General features: G+C 37.4%; 2 protein-coding genes across 2 annotated transcripts; both read right to left on the reverse strand.

Moving 5' to 3' along the window:
- Positions 1 to 103: 103 nt before the first annotated feature.
- napbb (N-ethylmaleimide-sensitive factor attachment protein, beta b) lies at positions 104 to 6753 on the reverse strand. The gene is made up of 11 exons (XM_044049007.1): positions 6547 to 6753; positions 5224 to 5303; positions 4906 to 5022; positions 4179 to 4225; positions 3747 to 3824; positions 3573 to 3628; positions 2694 to 2778; positions 2491 to 2595; positions 2348 to 2416; positions 2202 to 2252; positions 104 to 1317 (listed from the first exon to the last, which is right to left on the reverse strand). Exons 1-11 carry the CDS (start codon positions 6645 to 6647, stop codon positions 1216 to 1218), a joined length of 891 nt encoding a protein of 296 aa, XP_043904942.1. The 5' UTR covers positions 6648 to 6753; the 3' UTR covers positions 104 to 1215.
- Positions 6754 to 8053: 1300 nt separating this feature from the next.
- gpcpd1 (glycerophosphocholine phosphodiesterase 1) lies at positions 8054 to 21084 on the reverse strand. The gene is made up of 20 exons (XM_044048977.1): positions 20812 to 21084; positions 19778 to 19867; positions 19391 to 19481; positions 19129 to 19210; positions 18039 to 18114; positions 17089 to 17130; positions 16727 to 16850; positions 16253 to 16499; positions 15936 to 16098; positions 15642 to 15771; positions 15494 to 15548; positions 15315 to 15407; positions 15067 to 15144; positions 14193 to 14232; positions 14031 to 14089; positions 13707 to 13772; positions 13462 to 13598; positions 13066 to 13201; positions 12059 to 12219; positions 8054 to 9489 (listed from the first exon to the last, which is right to left on the reverse strand). Exons 1-20 carry the CDS (start codon positions 20930 to 20932, stop codon positions 9291 to 9293), a joined length of 2190 nt encoding a protein of 729 aa, XP_043904912.1. The 5' UTR covers positions 20933 to 21084; the 3' UTR covers positions 8054 to 9290.
- Between the last annotated feature and the right edge of the window lie 1683 nt (positions 21085 to 22767).

Raw genomic sequence — 22767 nt, forward strand, 5'->3', positions numbered from 1 at the left:
TGGGAAATAAATTACAGTGTGCAGTTCAGCAACAGGGTTAGACTCCACAGAAACAACTCTAATGTAACAATTCTATTACATGCATAAGGTCAAAGGCAGGGCATTGTGGGATATAATACCTTTATTATTGTCCATTCGCACAAGCATACACTTCATATCCAATATTCAATGCCATTCCATCTGGAAGAAGCCGGGTACGTGGGGCAACTGACCCTTTTGTAAAAACTTTGGTCTGTCTCACTAGCGAATGTAACGCAATAACATCCTATACACAATGACATGCTTAGCAAAAGGCCAGCTGAAAGTATAACCCTTCACTGAGTAGTTCACAACACGGCACAGCACGAGATGACGAGTGACTAATGACTGCACAACAATCCCAAGATTGCTGCACTGGGAAGGAAATGAGGAGGAAGGATTTTTATGTCAGTGCTTTTCATTCAGAAGAACAGTTCACAAAGGCAAACTATAAAGTTCTGCTTTACAAAGTCAAACATTCAAAGTATTATTACATCAACAGATACTTAAGTGATCATAAATCAACCTAAAAGTAATAAACCATGAATATGTATAGAAAAAAAGACCCAACAAGTTGTGATTAGGTACAAATGAGTAACAGTCTACATTTGGTGCAAGTCATTGCCCTTCATCAGGATGAGACTCTCCTGAAACCAGAACCTTTTTAATGGTAATGAGTTTCGAGAACAATCACTTTACTATTTTAACATAATTAAAATTAAGATAATAGTAGTTTCTTCAAAACCCATACAATGATGATCTTATGTACAACAAACGTTTAAATAATTTCAATATAATAATCTAGATTACAAAAAAAACAAACCGCCTTTGACTAGAGAGGAAACGGTAATTGTACAAAACATGCAGTGCTTGTCGTCCATACTAGTGTTAGTTTCAATACAATACACCGCTCTGAAATCCACCGGCAGAGATTTCAGCAGAGAAAGGTATGCAGCAATCCTCTAGACAGAGGTGAGGGCGAGAAGATATACATTCTGACTAGATTCAGATATGCTCATAAGGAAAGCGAGATAGTGCTCTGAAAGTACAGCAGTGAGCAGTGGTATAATTCAGAATCATCGGCAGATGCTCCTGTCCTGATGCTATACACAGTGAGATTGTGTGTGTTTGTTTGTTTGTGAAAAGCATGCGTGATGGATTTGTCCCTCCATGCTGCGTTTCTGCCTGCACCTTCAATCATTTCAAATCCCCTTCATCTCCCTGGATGGTCTTTTTGATGCGCAGCAGGATGGTCGTGTGCCACTGATCCAGACGTGAGATTGAGTCAAACTCCTTTACCTGCAGACAGAAAAGGACAGAGGAATGAGAGGTGCTTTTGTTCGCAATTTAGGATTACCATCAGAAGCTTCTGCTCATTGCTGTATGATTTGTTACATTCACTGCAAAATACAATAAAAACAAGTTCTTGGACTTCAAAAAATTTACAAACAAATAACATCATGATAATTCACAATATAATTCAATGTTTGTATTTTATTGTGAAATTATTATTAAAAGTGTGTCCATTTTAGACAAAAAGTGGATTTAAGTGTGATTCATACATTTATAAACAGTATTCATTCAGGAAAGTACTGCTAAATTCTATTAACAATATGTATACCATTACTACTGTGAAGTTACAGTAAAAAAATATATAGCTACACCACAGTAATATACGGTACTACAGTCAAACATGGAAAAATGCAGTATTTATACTGTATAGCCATACTATTGTACATTAAAGTAAAATATGGTACCTATTATGGAAAGTACCGCAAAATCACAGTGATTGGCATACCTGGAGTTACAGTGAATAACATTATATGGGAAAATATTGCTTTGTCATGGAATAATGGTAACTATAATTACAGTAAAATACAATATTTATCAGAATATTTATAGCCACGGTTAAAATTGTGATAAACTTCTATATTTGCAATGAAGACTGTTTCTCTCTGACTTTGAGTTAACTCTGAAACACAATCTCAGGAGTTCAGCTCGTTCTGTGCCAGTTTCACATAAACATGTAGCCCAAGGACACTGACAACATTGTTTAGATCCACTGTGCAACTTTCCTAAATACACAAGGGATCCAGCAAAACTACAACAGCTACAGCAGTGAGATTTCGAGACTCACAAAAAGAAACCTAAGTTTGACAAGTTTTAGTGTGAACAAGACTTACTGCCTCTGTAAAAGCTTCGCTGTTTTGTTCCTCATGTGCCTCAAGAAGTTTCTGTTAAGACAGAAAAAAAGTGGGTTATTCACAAAACTGAACAGATTAAAGGGGAAAATGTGAGCTGCCTATGTGTTTTCTTGACATCGAGCTACCTTCAACAACTTGCATTCTCTGGAGTCTGAAAAAGCCGGGAACATCTCCTCGTACTTTTCAACTGCAATCTGTGGAGACACGGTGTGTTAAAATGTCTGCCACGATTCCCCGTCCCCATCCTGAGACTGAGGAATGAACTCACCTTCGCGTTGAGCTCGTCGACAATGAAATGACAGAGCGAGGCTTTGAAGAAATACTCTTTGGCGCTGTATTTCAGCAGCGGGTTGTCCATTGTGTTGGCTCCAACCTGGATACATTCAAATCAAACCAAATGAAATAGAGATGTCAGCATTACCGAGTCAGTCAAGTCAGGAAGCATAGCTCACAAATCCAACAAAAACGCACCTGCTCGTAGATCTCAATGGACTTCTGGTACTGCTCCAGCTGAGCACAATAAGCCCCGACCTTCAGCAGACACTTGTTGGCAGAACTACAACAACACATTTAATATCAGAAAAACTGTAAAAGCCGTATTCACTGAGTACATTTAGCTCGACAGAAGGTTAGATAAAAGTAAAACTGAATTTAGACAGGGTCCAAGGAAATGACAAATGACAATGAAATCAGCCTGTATATAAACTATTGCTGATATAAAATAACAGGAAATATTAATAGTATTTTTATACATCAGTCAAGAAATTCCAGCATTTAAAACAGGGCTTGTATTACACTATGTATTACTCATTCCTTTTTTCCCTTGTTTGTCAAAAAAAAGTGCTGTACTATTTTCAGCCTCAGCTAATAAGCTAATGTGAATGAACATGCTATAGAAAGACTTCAGCTTAAATTGTTACAGATCTGTTATTCATGCGTGATTGGTCATGACAGCCTTGCTTTTCTCTCTTATTTGTCAAGATGTTACAAAAGACTATCGTGTACATAAATACACAGGTTGGCAGAAAAAAGCTACGTCATTCCTCCCGTATGTAACTTTCTGAAAATCAAATAGCATAAAAGTAATACAAATAAATAAAATAATGAAGCACACTTTAAAAAATATAGTTGGCAGGAAAATAAGATCACCAATGATTGTGGGTGATTAATGTCTCAGGGAAAACTTACTGGTCGTTCAGTATCCTTCAATAATTAAGGTACCATTTCATTCTATACTGTGAGCTGTATGTGTACACCTTACTTAGAATCTGAATTTTGGTTATAATTTCTTTTTTTTTTTATATGGTAATTTTTATTCTGGTAAAAAAAAAAAGAAAGTTGGGAAAGTACCTGTTTGATTCTTCTCCTTTGTAGTAGTCTGCCGCTTGTTCATAATGTGCAATCGCCTAGACAAAGAAACCAGCAAACTCTGTCATCTTAACTGTTTTTCAAAACAAATAGTCCTTATAATTGTCATACAAATAATTATTAATCGTAATGATATGACAGTGTAACCGACATTACCTTTTCGATATCCACCAGATCAGATTCATAGATCTCTGCGATACTGATGTGGTGTTTAGCTGCGATGGTGAATCTTCCCTGGGGGAAGAGGGAGAGGAGAGGAGTCATTACTAATCTGGTCTATTCACAGACACCTGTTAAGTAAGTCCATGACCGGACTTTGTGTCAGTGCAGAGAAATGGTGTTGTAACTCCTGACTTCATAAATGGGTATTAGCTTTTGAAATAATTTTCTATTAAAAAAGACTAACAAGTAACCAGACAGACTACTGTCAAATATGAAAACATGCTACCAATATATTGAAACTGGGGCACGAAATAAAACGTGGAGGGAAAGGCAGAGTTTCACTTATCAAGATGATGTGTTATCCAGTTTGGTTAAGATAAAAAGACAAGAACCCAGATGGAGTTTTTCTATGTACTAAGATCTTACCATGTCTGTATAAATATCGATGGCAGCATTTAAACACTTGATTGCCTCTTTTGGCAGCATAAAGAGAAGAGGGAACAGTTAGAAAGGGTTAGCTGTGTCAGAACGTTGAACAGAATCTTATTAAGGATTAAGTAATTAGATGCAAACCAAAACTCTTTTTTTGTCAACAAACCAAAACACCACAGCCAGCTACCCTTCATCAAAACGAGGGTGAATATTAAATGAGGTACTGACATTTTTACAGTACTGATGAACTGATGATACATGATGAATTGCTTTCAATAGTTAAAAGGGAAAAAATACAATATCATAGCCAGAGTGTTAAACTGCCCTGGTTTCCAATCAACAATCTCAGGATTTAGCCAGGGGATAGAATGTGTTTTGGTTATCAAGGAAAGTAATCAATCTAATAATAATAATATGACTCCTCTCAGGAGAATGAATTAATTTCCTGCCAGAGGAACATGTCTTGCTGGTACAGTCTCAGGTTCTCAGTGCCGGGTGTTTTTCCAAAACAGTATTCATGTTAACACACTAAATGAGTCAGGAATAGTTCATATAAATATTCAGGTTTACAACAAATTACTGTTATATTTGTTTTGTGTCCAAATGAATAACTGATGCTTAATTAGTTCTGTATAATGGTTAGAATTACAGCAGAGTTTAATATGAGATAAATGGGGTAACTGAGTGAAGTTGGGCTTGAACAAAGGCAGTAATCTCTTACCATTTGGGTCAGATTTCTTGTAAGCATTGCCTGCATCAATGAAACTGGTGGCACAGTCATGTTTGTTCTGCAGCTGCATATGGAGACGTGCAGCCTTGCAAAAAGCACTTCCAGCAGCTACAGACGAAGGAAAAAGACATTTTCAAGCACACATGTTTAAACTTAGCTTATACTTACATTTTGGTGCACGTTTAAAAAGTGTGGCTCTTTTACAAATGAAGTACATTGTGATTACAGATCCAAAAAGCAGCACATAATCCTACAGCATGCAGTTAAAATAATAAGATGTATATCAGTAGAAGAAACAGCGAATCACACCACTCCAGTTTTTTGCCATCTTGAACATGTTGGCTGCTCTGCAGTACATCTCACACGCCTCTTCCACTTTGTGATGTCCTCTAGAAACCAAACAAAAAATGAAAACAGTTAACAGAAGTGTTTGATATCCAATGAATTACAACTAACGGCACCATAGGGTGATGAACTCTACAGTTTCCCAAGCTTTTTGATTGCTCAGGTTGTTCCATTGCTCCAACCAATGGGACTTTATCCTTGATACAGGCATATCTCTCCCATTATTCAGGCAATGTAGATCTCCATCCCTCCATGACAAGAAGTGGACCCTCTAAACTATATACATCCACAGCAGAGGAATGCATCACTGCTTGGTCAGCAAAAAATTGCCAGAATAAACCCTGCCAAGATGTAATATACACAAGAAATGTTATGTATATACAGCTGAGGGTCACCTCACTTCTTTACTGAAAAAGACAAAGTCAAACAAAAGAGTAACTGGATTTTTTTTGTAATTTAAACATGTGCAAACAAAGCTTGCTCTGCTCTGGATCAGAATACACAATCTTCACAATGACAATAATTTTTAATGTAAGAATAAGGAAGCTCGCAAATAGTATTTTCTATATCATTAGTCGGTATCACCTGTCAGATAAGCCTAACTCTTGTAATTGAGTTTTGTATTTGGTATTGTTGCCTCTTTTCAAATTATTGTTGTTGCATTTTATACCTGATGACTGCCACTGTTATTAAAACATTGTGTACACTGGTCATGCTCCTTATTGTGTGATAGTATAACACATATTAAAGTCTGAAAAACATGTGGGTGGGATTGGAAAAAATCTGTCATATCTGTCATCATAGCAAATAGTTGTCATTGCCTCAGTATATTCTTCCTAGTGTATGTGCTTGAGTTCATGACTTAAAATATTAGGAACAAACACACACAATAGTCTTAAAATGTAGATTATATTATGAATTAAATTCCTGAGAATTAGATAATATTAGAGATAAAACTGCCTGTTCAGCCAAGACAACTTAAAATATCAAACTGTACATTTACAGGTTGTTTTATTGTTCCATGAATTATGCCATTCTAAGTAAATACAAATGTGAGTTTCTGCGTAGCCTCCGAGCTAGCCTTCTTATCTGCTGGCACGTTAAGAACCTTGGAGACTGCTTAACAGAATTTTTTTTAAATTAATGACATGTGACTCATGTCGTCTTCCACGAGTTTATTATTCGACTGTGACGTATTTCCAGGTTTCTTATAATAACAGAGCTAAATGTATGTTTGTCTGTGTGTAGCTAGCCGTCTGTTCCCTGGTGCAGTGCTGTCTGTCTTACCCTCCAAACATTCCTCCCAAAAAAGAGCCGGAGGACTTGACTTTTTTGTCAGCGTCGGCCATTAGCTGAATAGCTTCCTTCTCTTTCCCGGAGGTGTCCATTTGTTTTGCTGTGTTTGCAGTAAATATAAAATAAAACAGTTAATACCCGCCGAGGATTCAGCTGTGTACAGTAAGGATTACAGTCGATAGCTTTATTTCGCGTGGGCGTGCACCAGCCAGTAGCTTAGGCGAGCCCCGTGGAATCATGGGAGTTAAAGTACCGTGGGCCATAAACACAGTCGGCCTCACGACTAAAGGAACTACAACTCCCGATGAAACATTAAGCAAATTATTTAGCCAGTGTTACGTAATAGCTGGTGTCAAGTCGCGAAAATATATTTTAACTTGACATTAAAGTGGACACGCTGTGAACTTTCTCTTTACTATAAAGACAAAATAGAATGTTTTATCGCCCGAAAAATAATAAAGAAGCAACATTGTCGGTGTATGTCATTTTGTTTCTGAACATTAGAGGGCGCCACAATAACACAGCTAATTCACCATCCGTTTGCAGGAGGGTAGGACTCATCTTCAAACTTTAATTTTATAAGAAGCAGTTTCTGCGGAAAAAATGCCAACTTTTTACGTATTCATACATTGTACTTACACTTACCCTCATGTTTTAAACGACCTATCATGGTGCTGATAATGTAGAGAGCTGGCAATGCATGAAAAACACAGGTGATACTTATAAAGATAATGAACCAGTAACTAACATCCAGTTCAACATCCAAGTATTCAAACAAGCGCCACATTTGTCTGCTACAAAGGTGACATGATGTTAGATATTATTGTCTATTGTCTTATAAAGATGAAATTTGAATGTGGTAGAACAGCTTGAATGAGCCTGTTCGGGAGAGGCTGCTCTTGATTAGTTAGTTAGTTTTTATTAATCCCCTTAGGGAAAGTATTCCTCTGCATTTTGAATGCAGTTTTGATGCATTGAATACATGATTTGACATGTTTATTTGCCATTTGTGCACAGTCTGCACACAGGAATTCTTGTAACAGTAATTCAATGAACAGTGTATGTGGTTAGTGGTTACTTTAACACACAGAACTCTCGCAAAAAAAGAATTTACTTGTTGCATAACTCATCAACATGACACATCAATGCTGGAATGAAAATGACCTCACCTGAGATTCAACAGGTACAATAATCCTCATGCCCTCTAAATTTAGACATGTGATGTCAACATAATTTGCAGCAGCCATTGTTCTAACTTAAATGGTTGTAACTTCATATAGACAGCTGCATTTTAAGACTGTCATGGTCCAGATAACATCTTCATGTTCAGAACCAACAACAGCTACATGTGGGTGTATTATTTGATGAAACATAAACAATTATTAGCTGGGTTGGGTGGTGTTGTTATCTGAATGGAACGTTTTGAGGAACCACACTTCAAACTTTAGAAAAATAAGTATTATAATATAAAGTGGAATAAAATGCCAGAGAAGATAAATAAATGTGTCTATTGATTTTATTTGCATCAACATTTCCACACTCATGTCCTCAAGTGTGGAATCAAGTATTTTGTTTCATTCATACAGATATATACAGACCTTGCATGGCATAATCATTGCAGTGTGTGCAAGTCAGTTTTGGGTATTTTGCTGTGTTCAAAGTGCACATATAACAGGTTCTGCTAAAACACACAGGATTTAATAGCAACAAGCCACAAACTCAAGAGGGCGTGCAAAAAGTTTGCACTGGCCCTGAGGTAACAAACATGACAGACTCTCTCTATAGCTATTGTTTGCTTTAGTTCTGTTTATCTGTAGACTGTACAACATGGTAGATTCACACACTCACATTTATCCCTATATCCTAAACACTTTAATATTCAAATTATTTTAAGTTTAATTTTCACTAAAAAAAAATATCTCATGCAATAAAAGGCATTTGTGTTGAGAAGTGACAAGCGATCCATGAGAAGTTGTGGAAGTTGTTTTGTACAGGAATCATTGTATTCTTTTTAAGGCTGTTGTATCTGTGCACTGTTAAAAGAAAACATGTCTTCTTTTTTATATAAAATAATTACAGGATGCGGTGAATCTTGTACGCCTGTAGAATGTTGTTAATGATAACAGCTATTACACCCAAAGAGTCAATAAGTAGGAGTTTAAATGTGTGGAAAGGAGGAGTTTTTGACAGTCCATCTGTGCTCTTCCAAGTGCTACAGTTTACACACTAGGAGGTAATTTTTCATTCATGGTGACCTGTCCCGTCATCCTAATGCATGTCCTGTGTGTAGCATACAAACTTCACCCAGCAATGGATGTGCTATTACTAATATTTCAAAAACAACATTTCAGGCAATGGCTACATGCACAGAAGAGATAAACCAGCAAAAACAGAAAAACAGCATAATGAAATGTCACCATAAACCAAATGACAATTTACTATGTTGTTAAAAAAAATGACACCCACAAAAAACCATAAGCATTAACTTTTTAGCACTTTGACTATACAGAGATGAAAAATGATGGCTGATTAAATATCCACAATTGGGAGTTCTGATATAATCCATAAACACAGAATAGGCCTGACTGCTAGAATGCTTTGGCAAAACATTCAACTACTATACTTTAACAGAAAATATAAACAAGTGTATTTATTCTTGTGATAGATAAAATATTGATGATCTGATCTCATCTGTTACTTTTGACATTAGCCAACTTGAGTTAGGTAGTATTGGATTACAAGGAGCTGTGCCCAGAATCAGACTCAGCACTGCCAGCACGGGCCTTGGAGGCAATGCAGGGAGCCATGGAACAGGGGATGGAGTAGCAGGAACAGGTGCCACTCTTTAGGGTCTCCTCTGTAATAACCTCCTGCAGGGAGTGTTGCCCCTCTACTTGGAAGATATTTGGCTGTTCCCCTTGTTCCTCACAGATACTATAGGGGAAAAAAGGAAACACCCTTCAGTTATACTTGGGTATTAAGAGTGTCACTCAAAAACCAAGCTGATAGCAGAGTTTTCCTCATGCATAACATTCTGCTGAAAAAAGTAAAAAAAAGGCAAGTCATGAAGAACAAATATTTTTACACTCAAAACTCAGAGCACACATTTCAGTCAATATGTTACACTGAATCACAATTTACACATGATTGTATAACTATCATGATAAAAATCCATTAGGGCAGTTGTTCTCAAACGTTTTACACCAAGTACCACCTGAGAAAACATTGAGCTCCTGAAGTAACACCATTATCACCACCGTTAAAATACAGTGGTGTAAATCAGTCATGTAATTGTTTAAGACGTAAGACTGATACGAGTGAAATAAGAGTAGTACAATCAGGCAAGGTGCAAAAATACAGGAATCACACAAATTTTTTAAAACTAACTAGCAAAGGGTTAGTGCAGCTCCGCGCTCCATTTCATGCACTCATGTCTTGAAAACATTCAGGATAAATGAAGTGACTGCACTGGTTGCCATTTGAACAGCCATCTTTATATTTCGAACTAAATGTATGACCAAAATCTTCACCGGGCAAGTATGGAACACAGTAAGATGTTTTCATCCCCATATGGACAATGACAATAAGCCATGGGAGTGTAAAATGCATCTATCACAGGTATTCAGGCTTAAGTGTAAGAGAAAAACAGTGTTGTGGAAAAGTTGGTCATGCGGTGAGCCACTCTCGTGAGGCTGTGTACTCTCCACATTGACCTCTTTCACTTTAATTCCTTAGAATGAGTTACAAGTGGTTAAGGTTTAGACTCTAGCCATGGATGAAATAAGAGCTGGGCAAAGTTAACAACACACGTTTAGCCATACAAGAATAATTCACCAAATGAAGATAAATTGTAGAAGAGCATCCAGTGCATTCAAATGTTTAACAAAGAAAGCAAAGTGCAGTACAAGCAGCTCATACGCAAAATAGTGCAAATAATATAATAATGAAATGTCATTGTAAGAGATGTGCTGTTATATCTGAACACTTTTGCGGTGATAAGCTAAAAAATCTATCTTAAATGCAGGCCTCTTTGATCAAGATTATATAAAACAAATGCAAATAGTTTTTTGGTTCATACAATAGCCAATAATATTGGCTATTGTATGAACTGTCAGTGGACAGTCTACTGCATTAAATAAGCCATTCAACCCACTGTTGCTTCAGCGTCAAAGTTGTACATCTCCGACAATCATAAATCATAAGATCAGAAGGGCACAGAAATGATTAACACGGCAGTTGACCAATTAAAGAACTGTGTTCCAAAAACGGACTATTACTAAAGGTGTTGGATCTAAAGTGCTGTGCAGAAGGTTTTAGGCACTTCAGATTTTTATCCATCATATGATGACAAAGAACTCAAACCTAAAACTAGAGTCAGACCCATCTTCAGTGAAAAAGGAGAGTTGAGCCCTAATCAATATCACAGAGTCAGTCTGGGATTACACACAGACATGAGGACTGATCTTTTATCCACAGACGAAATTCCATCTCTTTGGAAGCAATAACCTGCCAAGTACTTCATAAAAGTGTGCACACGTGTGCCAAAGGAGAAATTATGCTGTTAACACCAAATATAGATTTAGATTAGTCTGTTTCCAATACTCCGTTGAGGTCACTTTGTATAAATTTAATTAGCATATGCCTTAGGGAGTGTAAAACTAGAATTACCACCTCACAGACCGAAACTGCTGTGGTATTATTTTGAAAGCGTCTTTGCTTCACTTTTAGTGCCTTAAACTTAAGCGCAACACTGGAAAAGAAGTCAACTGTCTTGCATCATTATCAAGGAACATTATTTTGTTCCTGCTGCATTTCAGTGGGAAGATTTGGAATTTCAGGCAATATTTGAGTGGGTCCAAAACCCAGCCATAGGTTGTAAAGTGAGTAACAAAAGACAGACAGGAACCAGAGAGACATTACGGAAATCTGGAGAACTTGAGTCAAAAAATGGCTCCAAACTTTCACAAATTCTGCAAAAAGAGAGGTACAGTTACAACAACCCAAAGATGACTTGATGTCAAAAAATTAAGTAACACTTGGAATTGATAGAGACAAGTGAGTTGTAACACAGAGATCAAAGCCCACGGTCCGATTTCTGTTGTGGTATATTAACAGCTAGACTAAAGTCCACACATTAATATAGAGCAAATGTCATGTTATAGTGAAAACAGAACTGGAACAGCTGAGCAAACAGTTTCTGCTAAGTGACCACACAACTTTGCTGAGACAAGGGAAAACTATTCCACCCTGCTCAATACCCAGCCTTTATTCCACCACAGCTTTTGTGCCGGTTTCAAACCCACACACAAAATGCTCAGTGGACAATCAAAACACTTTTATCAGCAATTGCCAAGATATTATCATGTCTTGACTACATAACCTTGAGCATAAATACCAAGGGCCTATTTTTTAAAGACATACTAGCATACTTAAAGTGTAAGTGTGGACAAAAAGCCCAAACAATTATTTATAGGCACAGTCAGCATGTCATGGTTTAACCTACCTATCATAGATCAGCCCATCTATCCCCTGCTCCCTCAGCCTCCTTCTGGTCTCGTGGTCATTGTTGTCATCTCCCCAGCAGAACACCACCAGGCCTTTAGACTGGGCTTCACTAATGTAGATGAGGTTCTTAAGCAGGTCCTCGGAGTGGGCACTTATTCCCTGAAAGAGGAGCCAAGAAACTGTCAGAAAAAGTAAGAAATTCAAAATAATGTTCTAATCTACTCACTCTCATGTTGCATGCACTGTAAATGTGTGTATCCTCATCATAACACATAACAAGCAAACTTATTCATCTTCAACTGTGCTTTTGACTAGACAAGCGATGTCAAAATATACTGAGTGCAATTTTCCAGTCAACATCTGCCCTCATTGAACCCAGAGCTGGCGGCCTTAGGAACAGCTGACACAGCACCATGTTAGCTGACATGTTTGTTATGTTGACTTCTGTGTCTACTGACATGAACATAGTGGGTTATTTCTGTAGGTCCTTGGCTCAAGAGCATTACAGCAGCCTTTGCTTATAGAAAAGTAAAGATCCTGATATCAAGAAAACAGGAAGTTTGAAGAACTGCTGTTGCTTTAGCTGTTAATGTTGGAGATACTGTAGTTTCATGTGTTGAATTGTGGCCTCAAATTAGATTATCACCTGTGTGTTTGCTTAGACCAGTGTTTCCCAAACTTCCTATATAGGGATACACTTTTTAAAGAGAGCAAACTATTGTGAGACAAACGTAAATTTGGGCACAGTGTAGATACTAATTTACAGCTATATAAAATGTCATTTTATGCATGTCATTTAAAACATACACCAAAACTACAAAAGGTTGTGGAAACCAAAAAAAAATCCCCCACAACGCAACACACAGTCACTGAGAATCACTGGCTTGTACAATCACTTATATAATGGTGCATACACACTGTAAATCACATAGTGAATTGGGTTCCACTGAATATGGCATTTGTTCAACAGCAGGTAGATCATGACCTTCAGCTATGAATACTCACCAAAATGTTCTCACTCTGGGCAAAACTTATGGCAAACTGAGTGGTCTGGCAGCGGATGTCCATCAGTTCAGGATACCTTTCTGAAATTCCCTGAGTAAGGAAAAGGATGGGGTACTTGTTCTGCTTTTGACGCACCCTGAGAGAAGCATGAAAAGATGTTAGAAGGTGATGGAGAAATTCTTGTAAGGGTTATTTGGTTCTGGGCTATCCTGACTTTTATTCATTACTGATTTATAAAGAGTAAGAACATTTAAGGATTTTCACATCCTGCAATAAATTACTGGTGAGAAACTTAACATCTGGGTTATCTTTGTACTATGTTTTCAGGTAATGAAAATGACCAATAAAGTCATATGAAATGAAAAAATAATGAAAGTAAACTGTATTTGTGCTCACATTGTACATATATCTGGGTCAAAACTAGAGAAGACGATGCGTCTTTTGCCAGCTTCTTGCAGAACACAAGACAGAATAATATCGAGGAAGCTGTTCATGTTGAAGTAGGACGATAGTTTGCCATCCCACGAGCCGTCCTGTCAAACAAAAAACATATAGTACTTTAAATAAGAAAAGAAAGTTTAATTCCATAATTATTACGGCTCATTCAGTCATATAAATTACTGCAATCCACTACTAATCACCTTCATCTGGCATATCCATTTAAGCTCAATGTTGAAACCCAGATTATCAGGAACAGCCTGAAAGATCTGAAAAAGTTTATGAAAAAATACTGTTAATTATTTCTATTTCAACATGACAAAATAAAGTAAAAAAAACTGATGGACACTCAAAACTGCTCAACACAAAAGAGGAGAGGTAGAGAATACCTGATAAACAACAGGTTATTTAACAGTTTATTCACAAGCAATTCACTGCAACAGAAGCAAACAGTGCCATTAAACGTTAGAATAGAATAATTCCTCATAATAATGATTAAACAAGGTGTTTAAGTGACCATAGTTAACCTGTGAGAGTGAAGGGAAGGGCTGATGCTCATCAATTTCATCTTCATCGTCAAGCAGATCTGGACAAAAAAAAAAAAACATAACAGATTAATGCTAATGTACATCACTCATTATCTCCCATCTGTGCAAAACAAAAAGCCTACGCTACTCATGGGTGCCTACCGTTATGATCACTGGCCTGCATTGCAGCAACATGGGCCAGCTGTGCAACAAAGTAACACAACATTGCAAGATAAGTAAAACAAATGATCACATGACAACACTTTTGGCTAGTGACTTTACACTAGACTCCTGGTAGTTGTTGAGATTAACCCACATTTTTAGGATTGTTAAGTAGTTTTAACTGATCTACAGTTCGGCATTGTTCGGCTTGATTTCTGACTCCTACTCCACAGACTACAGGGGCACGGTTGCTCGCCACTCACGATCAGCGGTGCTGTCCCTAAATACACCAGACTCTTCTGTTAAATATAGAGGGTTAATTGTTGGAGATTAACCCACATTTTGTTAATTAGTTTTAATCTATAGTTTGGCACTGTTCGGCATGATTTCTGTGTTGGACGTCTCTTCCTGTGACAGCACTCTGGCCAGTCAGTGGCCGGCAGTCTGACCAATCATTGCATAGTACCTACTCAGCACACTTTTGAAACTTTTCTGGGGCAGGTACCAAAAATAGTACCTACTCTCTGGTACCAGGTACTATGCTAGTGGAAACGCTACTTAAACCGTGCTGTGACGAGGCGAGTAGAAATATGCCAATTCTTTCAGCGCATTTCTTTTGGTGGAAATATGCTGAAGCAGTTGTTTTAACAAAAGGCCTCATTTAAATGTTGGTGTAGCTGAAGAATGTAGCAGTTTAGGAAGAGTATTGCAGAGGTGCTGAAACCTAATACCTAATATATTCCATTGGCGTTGCTGGAAGACAGATAAACATGACTGCTGCTCAACTGGTCCTTCCTGCCTATGACAGACTTCATTCTCATTTGCAACATGAACTGAAATCCTCATCGTTTCTTTCGTCATCATAGGTTGTTACCTTTAGAAGCTGCAGCTGATCAAATGTCAAGTCTTTGACTGGCACCTCGATGAGCTCCAGTGAAGTCTTGTCGTTTTTCTATAATATCATAAACACTGTTATTTAGTAGTTTGAACAGTGACAACCATTTATTTGTGCCAAGTGTAAGGTGATAAAGTGATGAATAGGAAATAGAGAAATTTCACATTTTAGATATCTTAAGTTACTTTCACATGTTCATCTTCAAACACAACAGTCCTTGAATTTACCTTCTTGGTGGATATGCAGCATGTCAGGTCATGGTATACAATAGGAACAGCATCCTTGGAAAGGTGAACATCAAACTCCACATAAGCTGCACCCTACATGGACGCAAAATACATTAGATTAAGGCCAAAGTTGTTTAATGTAAATGTTTAGTCATTAATTAATCTTTAGCTTGGCTTACATGCTTGGAAGCACTTTTGAATGAGGCTATTGTGTTCTCCCTGACTCTGTGGTACCTGTAAAACACAAAATATACTGTATACTGTATCCGTATACGTAACGCCTCCTATTCAGTTCTATCAAAAAAAAACATTGTTGTTTTCACTCACTTGGCTGCATGTGTGCTGCCAGCTCCTCTGTGACCCACATTCAGAGCACTTCCTTTCTTCCAGTATTTGGTGAACGAGGCACTCATGTCACACAGCAGCCCCTGGATGGGCCGAATCACCAGGAAATCCACTACATCAGAGTAATAAGTCAGAAGACGATTGTGAGTAGTGTATGAAATGTCAATTTCTATGCAATACAGAAAACAACAAATAAAATACCTAGCAAAATAATGGTACAGTCACCATTGCTTTGTTTTGCCTTCAGTCTGCTCATTGTCAACATGAAAATCTTACCTCTCACTTTCCCGATGGTATGTCTGGAGTTTCGACTCATTATGGGAAGAGTGACTACTCCGTTGTCTTTGCCACTCTCCAGAAAAGTGGAGGAGAGAAGACAAGCTGTGCCCACATGTCCTGGATGAGTGTCTCCCTGGACAACATGCTCACTCAGATCTTCCTGTAAACATAAATTTGAGATTTATTAAATACTGAAAAAATAAAACAACATAAGTCTAATTGTGCTGCCTGATTTCACCAATATTTGTAAATCAAGAATGCAATTATTTTTAAGAAAAGTGTTCAGAGGTAGTGTTTACAAGACTTATTATTACCTCAAAGAACTCAAAGGTGAGCTCTAAGTTGTCTGGATCCATGGTGTGAATACTGTACTCAGTCCACCGGGTCGGCTCCAGTGCATATCCACATTCAGGCTGTGAGTGACGCGACCTATAGCCATTGGCACTGATCATTATCATCTCCAAAGTGGTGGTCATCTTGTTCCAAGATGAAGCACTAAGTGCACCATCCTCTTCATCTTCCTCCTCCTCCTCCTCAATCCCCTCCAATGTCAGCTTGATCCTGGATGGGTGGGCAAAATAAAGTCAGTTAACAGATGCTGCCACAATAAAAAGCTACAAAGGTACTTTCAGCTTTCTTTACCATGTTTTTTTCCAGGGACTCTGTTACTATGGTAACGGGCAGGCAGGGTAATCGTAACACTGTAATGATGATCTCCCTAACGTTGCTTTCAAGAACAACTTTCACTGGTGTGTGTTAAACTCAATCTGGGTGTCACCCAGCCTTACCTGAAGCGGGACCTCTTGAATTTCTTCTTAGTGATGGACACCGGAGAGGTCTTTGAATAGTGCAGACGTAGGCGAATCTCTGTCTGGCATGTAAGCCAACCAGAGTCTACACATTTCACCCCATCTGTAGAGGGAGGGAGGACACATATAGACAGCCTTTGATGACAACGCATATCCACTTTCAACTCTCAATGAATGACCTGAACAAATATAGTGCTGGTAGCAGCAGGGGCTATATTATAACAATTGTTTGTTCTGTGAAACAAGTCACTACAATGAACTGTTCAGCTATCCTACAGGTTTAAGTACACTGATAAGATATTTAGCCTAACAATACCTCTACCTCAAAAGACTGAACTTACTGTTAATTCCAAATTGTCCATCATCAATGTTCTGGTCTGATGCTGCAATGAAGTAAACAGATCATTAAAAAACAAATCAGAAGAATCTGTACAATATAATAAATGAAGGACAAATTGAAACCAGAGAAAATCTGGTTTGCTCTGAATTTGATTTGCCCCAAATTTAACCACTAAAATACAATTGTTTTTAAATTTAGTATGAGTATGAGATTATGCAGGATGTTTCTGAAACTACACAGAAACCAAACAAATAACTACACATATTTACCTCAATATTAAAAACAAATCTATGTTTTATCAGGATTTGCTAGAGGAAAGGATGAAAGAAAGAAAAAATAAACAAGGATGGGGGAGGTTACAAAAGGCATCAAGTAGGGTGGGGCCATGGCTTGTAAATAGGTGTGAGAGAGGTCTAGACTTGTACTGCAGCGTTTCCTCTGTGGCTATAGAATAATCTAACAATACTTGTTAGAGTAGTCCAACAACTACTGCTCCTGATCCACACACACACACACACACACACACACACACACACACAAAGACAAAGACAAGCAACCATCCTGCATACTTCCTAAATTATTATAATTACTGTCATGAAGTCAGAAGAAGACTGTCATTCCTACACATCACACAAAGCTGATCCCATATTGTAAACAAACAAAAATAAATGTATACTATGTAGGTAAAAAGGAAGCACTGCAGACAAGTCGGGGCGGGGGTCATTTTAACATACATGTTGCCCAAATCAAAAAAACAAACAAACCCCAAGGTCCAATCTTAATATCCCAGAAATACCAGCCCTATTCTTGATGGAGATTGAGCAAAAACTGACAATACATAGTTGCTATGGGAATTTTTACACATAGTACTAGAGCAGAAGGGATGGGAGAGCTATAAGGGGTTTGAGTATGACACCCTTTACCAAACTGTGCACCTTTGTTGTTCTATACCTGTGGGGCTCATCGTGCGAGGTTGATGATGGGTCTCCCACATATTGACTATCACTTGACAGGGACCACCTGCACTCTGCAAGTCCAATGTTTGGTACAATGTTAGGGTTTTCAGATCATAAACATTGAAATGACTTTTTAGTCTGGTGTCAAAGCTGTCTTTGGACCAGAGTGAGAGAAAGGATTAAAAGTTGGTATAGTCACCAATCCCCAGCTAGCCACCATGGGTTGAAATCTGTAAAGTGGATTTGTTAGTCAAAAATAAAAAATAAATAGGAACTGGGGGAAATTGTTATTACACTGGTCTCTCCATCTGTAATAAAGTAATCATTTAAAAAGAGGGATTTATATTTATACTGTTACAGTTTTTCCCACAGACATTAGGGAAATTTCAACAACTTAAATTTAAAGTTGCAAACTTCTTTGAGGTCACGCTAGCTGTTATAATCCAATGACACGTGTCACCTCACAGGAACTTTGAGCTTCAGCTTTTTCATATGTAGGCCTAAGTATCACAGGAGGAAGTTGGGAATTAACTCTCATGAAATGTGAGCCTCAACCTTGTAATAGACAACAATTATACACCGTTACAAGATAGTGTGTAATTCTTTCCACCAAAATGACCAACACATTATCGTAGTCTTTCTTTTCAGAGAAAGACATCTCTATACACATGAGATTATCACAGGCTTGGAGGACTTGCAAGTTCAGATAGGAGCAAGTGGGCAGCTTGCCAGAAAACTGTTATTTAACAAATACACCCTGAAGCTGTGTACTACTAGAAACAACATGTCGATGTAACAACTCTTTAAAGTTAAGAGTTAAGCTTAAAAAGTAGATATAGTTCTCTTGATGCACATAGTTTGCTGTTTCTCTTCTACCTGTTAATGCGCTGTGACCACCAAAAGATGTCAATTGATATTTTTTGGGGGTTTTTTTGTTCACAACATTCACAAACAAAATTCTAAATGCTCTGAATTCAAAAATGAAAACAGTATTTGTCTTTACAACAAGTAATGAACAACTATAGGAAAATAAAACTGTAATTTGTAAAGCTACTTGAGTTACACAGAGAGGAAACTCTGCTCACCTTAGACAAAAAGAAGCCTCTGAAATAGCGGTACTTGGAACTAACTCCTTTGGGCACAGTGACTGTTGTAGTCCAGGTGTTTCTGTCAGAGAATCAGCATGCACATCAATATACACATCACTAAAGTGCGTATGACCAAAAAATTACATCACACTATGTCTGGTATACAGCCCAGCATTACCTGCATTTGACAGGTACAAAAATCTGCACACTGAAAACAAATTTAGACTAATAAGGATAGTACTTTTTTTTTCCAACCCACCCTTCATTACTATCAGGATGTAATATGACAGCTTTTTCATGGCTCCAGTTTCCCAATGCTTCACAGCTGCCAACAACAGCAAGCACCTCACCTAGAAAAGATCAAAAATGTCCTTTATTACATGGAGTTCTCAAAAAAACATCAGAACTGAGAGTTATAAACAAATTTAACAATATCTGATGTAATTTAAATAGGAACTTCTGATATATTACAGTAGATGGTCTAATTAAAATGACTTGACTAAAACAAGTCATGTGAGAAAAGACAGAGGAATATTTTGAATATTTATATTAAATTAAAGGAAAAGTTGATGGTTAAAGCTTATGCCATAGGAAATAAGCATTGACTTATAGTTGCATGATTAAGATAAAAAGGTAACAGCCATACCTGGAGAAGTTTCTCCTCTGACAACCACAGTCACCTGGCAACTCTCCATGGTTGACACAAGCACAGACAAAGATTGGCTGCAGGAACAAGCTGAAAGATGTGAACAGGTTTTAAACCACAACATTAAATAACATTCAAATACGTTTTCAGATTCAATGTTATGGCTGATCCACATATGCTTACCTTATAAAAATGTTTAAATTTCATACAAAATTAGGTAGACCTATTAATCAGTTGGGCAAAGTGTTACTTGTTTTTAAAAAGTTTACAAATGTTGGTCTCAGAAACATGAAAAATGCTGCGAAGCCTCTAAAGAATCTAAAGAATGTATCCAATGGTTCATTTAACTAAGTTTCACTGTATTTGTTGTTGAATATATTATATATATATATAATAAATGTTGAAGTGATTTAAGCTTTTTTTAGTTCCTCATTTATTGTTAAAACATTTTTTAATTGTAACTGGTGAAGAAGAAAATAAGGAAAGTCAGCCAAACATTAACTTTGGCTAAAATGAGTTGGCATCATTGGTATCAGCTGCACAGACCAGAAACTATATCTGTCGATAAATAATTATATCATTTATGTTATCTATATTTTTCATGGATACAGAAAGACAAACTGTTTTCTATATGGTGGTGCTTATCTGTTACCGTTTCAGTAAACATAATCATTTCATTTCCTTGTGCTAGTCTGAGTTTTTGTGTGTGTACTTCTAAGGAACCTTTTCAAACAAACACAGGACCACTTGTCCTCATGGGGACCAAAACCTGGTCCTAATGAGGCAGAACCTCACTTAGCTTAGGGCTACGATTTGAATTGTGGTTAGGTTAAGATTAGACATAAACTAGTCATGGTAAAGGTGAAGGATAATGGCTTTGTTTATACGAACCAAACGAACCCAGCGATAGCTGAGCAAACGTGTGTGTTGTGTACTTCTTACCTCAGTGCGTGTTTTATTAGCAAATTGTTATAATGCAACAACAAAATAAAGTCCAAATTGGACAACACAGTAGCTAAACTAAAATTACTCACCGTCTTCTTTTGGCAGTAACGGCGTGTCGGCTCCAGCTAGTCTCCACGAAGGAGAATTCACAGTGAAATCATGTGTCCATCCCGCTATCTCGCTCAGCGGCAATGGCCTAGCGTTAGCCATTGCTGCATGCCCTGTTTATGAAACATGATGAATAGATACCGAGAAGAAAATATTACCGGCACAAAAAAAGTTCAAACGACGCTGCAACTACAGTACACGAGAAATATGGCCGACACTGAAATTAACCAAACAGCAACTGACATGACTACACAAAAGATCTAGCTAACATAAGTGAAAGGGGTAGCTTCCGGTGTGTATTTTCAAAATAAGACGCAATGCAGTATTTAGAACATACAGCAAATCAATCCAAGAGTGATGTAAAATTATGTATGAATAACGAGCCCCTGTGTAGATTTAGTTCTATTTAGCCTCACACACTCAAACACCACTCTGATTTGTCTTCTAACCTCACACTCCTCTTCCAGAAACGTGCTATTATTATTAATATTATCATCATTGTTATCATTATTATTGTTGTTATAGTTGTTGTTGTTGTTAAGAACATAGATCCTCAGTTGTGGGGGGCCTCTCTATGTCATAGCTAAGAAGTACCTGAGCAGATAAGGCTTGCAAATTCAGTATTCACCTTAAAACCCTTCTTCTTCTACAGCTTTGCAGTTTTACAGCAGTTCAACATCCAAAATGTTGCTTTCTTCTTCTGGATTTGGTCACCTGAGTGTGATTGTCATTCTTAAGCATTTAATGGCAGATGACATCTGTGATGTTGTATTGTTGTATTTGTTCCTTCTACCAATTGTGGCTAGACACCACTACTTAATAACTAAAAAATGTCTTCCCTTGTGTGCTCTCTGGAAGAAAAATGTGACAGCCTTATCCTTTTATCTTGAGGTTTATTGATAGTGGTTTTAATGGAGGGTTGAGAATGAAGGGCAACTTGCAAAAATGTGATTGTGAACTTCGACCCAGGGAAGCATTGCATCTCTTAGTGTACATCCTAACGAAGAAGAAAGGCAGTTCATTATGTCATCTTTTGTTGCCTTTAACTTCATACTTATCTGTTTTATTATTATTTAATTAACTTTCTTATTCTTTTCAGGTAGTTTTTCAGCCATTAACATGAATTGAAACAGCTTTAAATACTTCAGAAACATGTGACCACTCCTTCATAGGTTTAGCTAGAAACATCATTCAAACATTCAGCTATTTGGTAACTTGCAATTTTGACAATATTCAAGCTGTTCTTCAGAAGTAGTCTGTGTCTTCTGAGGTTGTCTATTGCAGCTATTGTAGATACAGTTGTCCTTGTTTACATAGAGTGCTTTTAATGCAACATTATGGATGCCAAATGGTGTAAAACACCACCACCAAAGCTTGCATAATAACATTTTATTTGTTGGGCTTTTACTATTTCATTTGGTTTTCAGAATTGTGTTGATTTAATGTTACTGTTTCTGTCAGTGAGCATTGTTTTTGGCTGTATTTTTCAAAGCACATTGTAAACCTGTTGTTTTATTTCAGTTGGCATACATAATAGTGCATTGCTTATCTTTCTTTTACCTCTTCTGTTCCTTCCCTCTTTTCCTTTCTTTTGTTATTTTATTAGTATTGTTATACGCATGATCGCTTTGCGCTACTGGCACAGAAAATGTACTTAAACATTTACGACTTTTATTTTTCAAGGTGCAATTCGTCTTATGTGCTAGCTTCCAACAGCTGGTTGACGAAGCTGGTTCATTCCGCCCTATTCCGGATTTGTGCTAAACTTCGTTGCGTTCACGTGCGTTTGGAAATAAACAAAACTCATATGAGTGCACCTGTTCGTCACAGAAACGGAAAAATTGGACCTTTTAGAGCACCGTGTTTTAAAGATGTTAGAGAAATGGGTGACCGTAAAAGTGTCATTAAATAAAAACGCGGGGTGTCATTATTAGCCA

Source organism: Solea senegalensis, linkage group LG17 (genome assembly GCF_019176455.1).
Source record: "Solea senegalensis isolate Sse05_10M linkage group LG17, IFAPA_SoseM_1, whole genome shotgun sequence".
Lineage (NCBI taxonomy): Eukaryota > Metazoa > Chordata > Actinopteri > Pleuronectiformes > Soleidae > Solea > Solea senegalensis.

Bases quoted from the DNA above. Each gene is read 5' to 3' on its own strand.
- napbb (XM_044049007.1), bottom strand. From the start codon at position 6,647: ATGGACACCTCCGGGAAAGAGAAGGAAGCTATTCAGCTAATGGCCGAC. The intron at 3,629-3,746 runs GTAATGTCGGTT...TTCTTTGTCTAG, and splicing joins ATCTGGTGGATATCGAAAAG to GCGATTGCACATTATGAACA. The intron at 1,318-2,201 runs GTAAGTCTTGTT...TTCTGTCTGCAG, and splicing joins GCGAAGCTTTTACAGAGGCA to GTAAAGGAGTTTGACTCAAT.
- gpcpd1 (XM_044048977.1), bottom strand. From the start codon at position 20,932: ATGGCTAACGCTAGGCCATTGCCGCTGAGCGAGATAGCGGGATGGACA. The intron at 15,772-15,935 runs GTAAGATTTTCA...ACTCTGATGTAG, and splicing joins TACCATCGGGAAAGTGAGAG to TGGATTTCCTGGTGATTCGG. The intron at 14,090-14,192 runs GTAGGCACCCAT...TTTTTTGTCCAG, and splicing joins GCAGGCCAGTGATCATAACG to ATCTGCTTGACGATGAAGAT.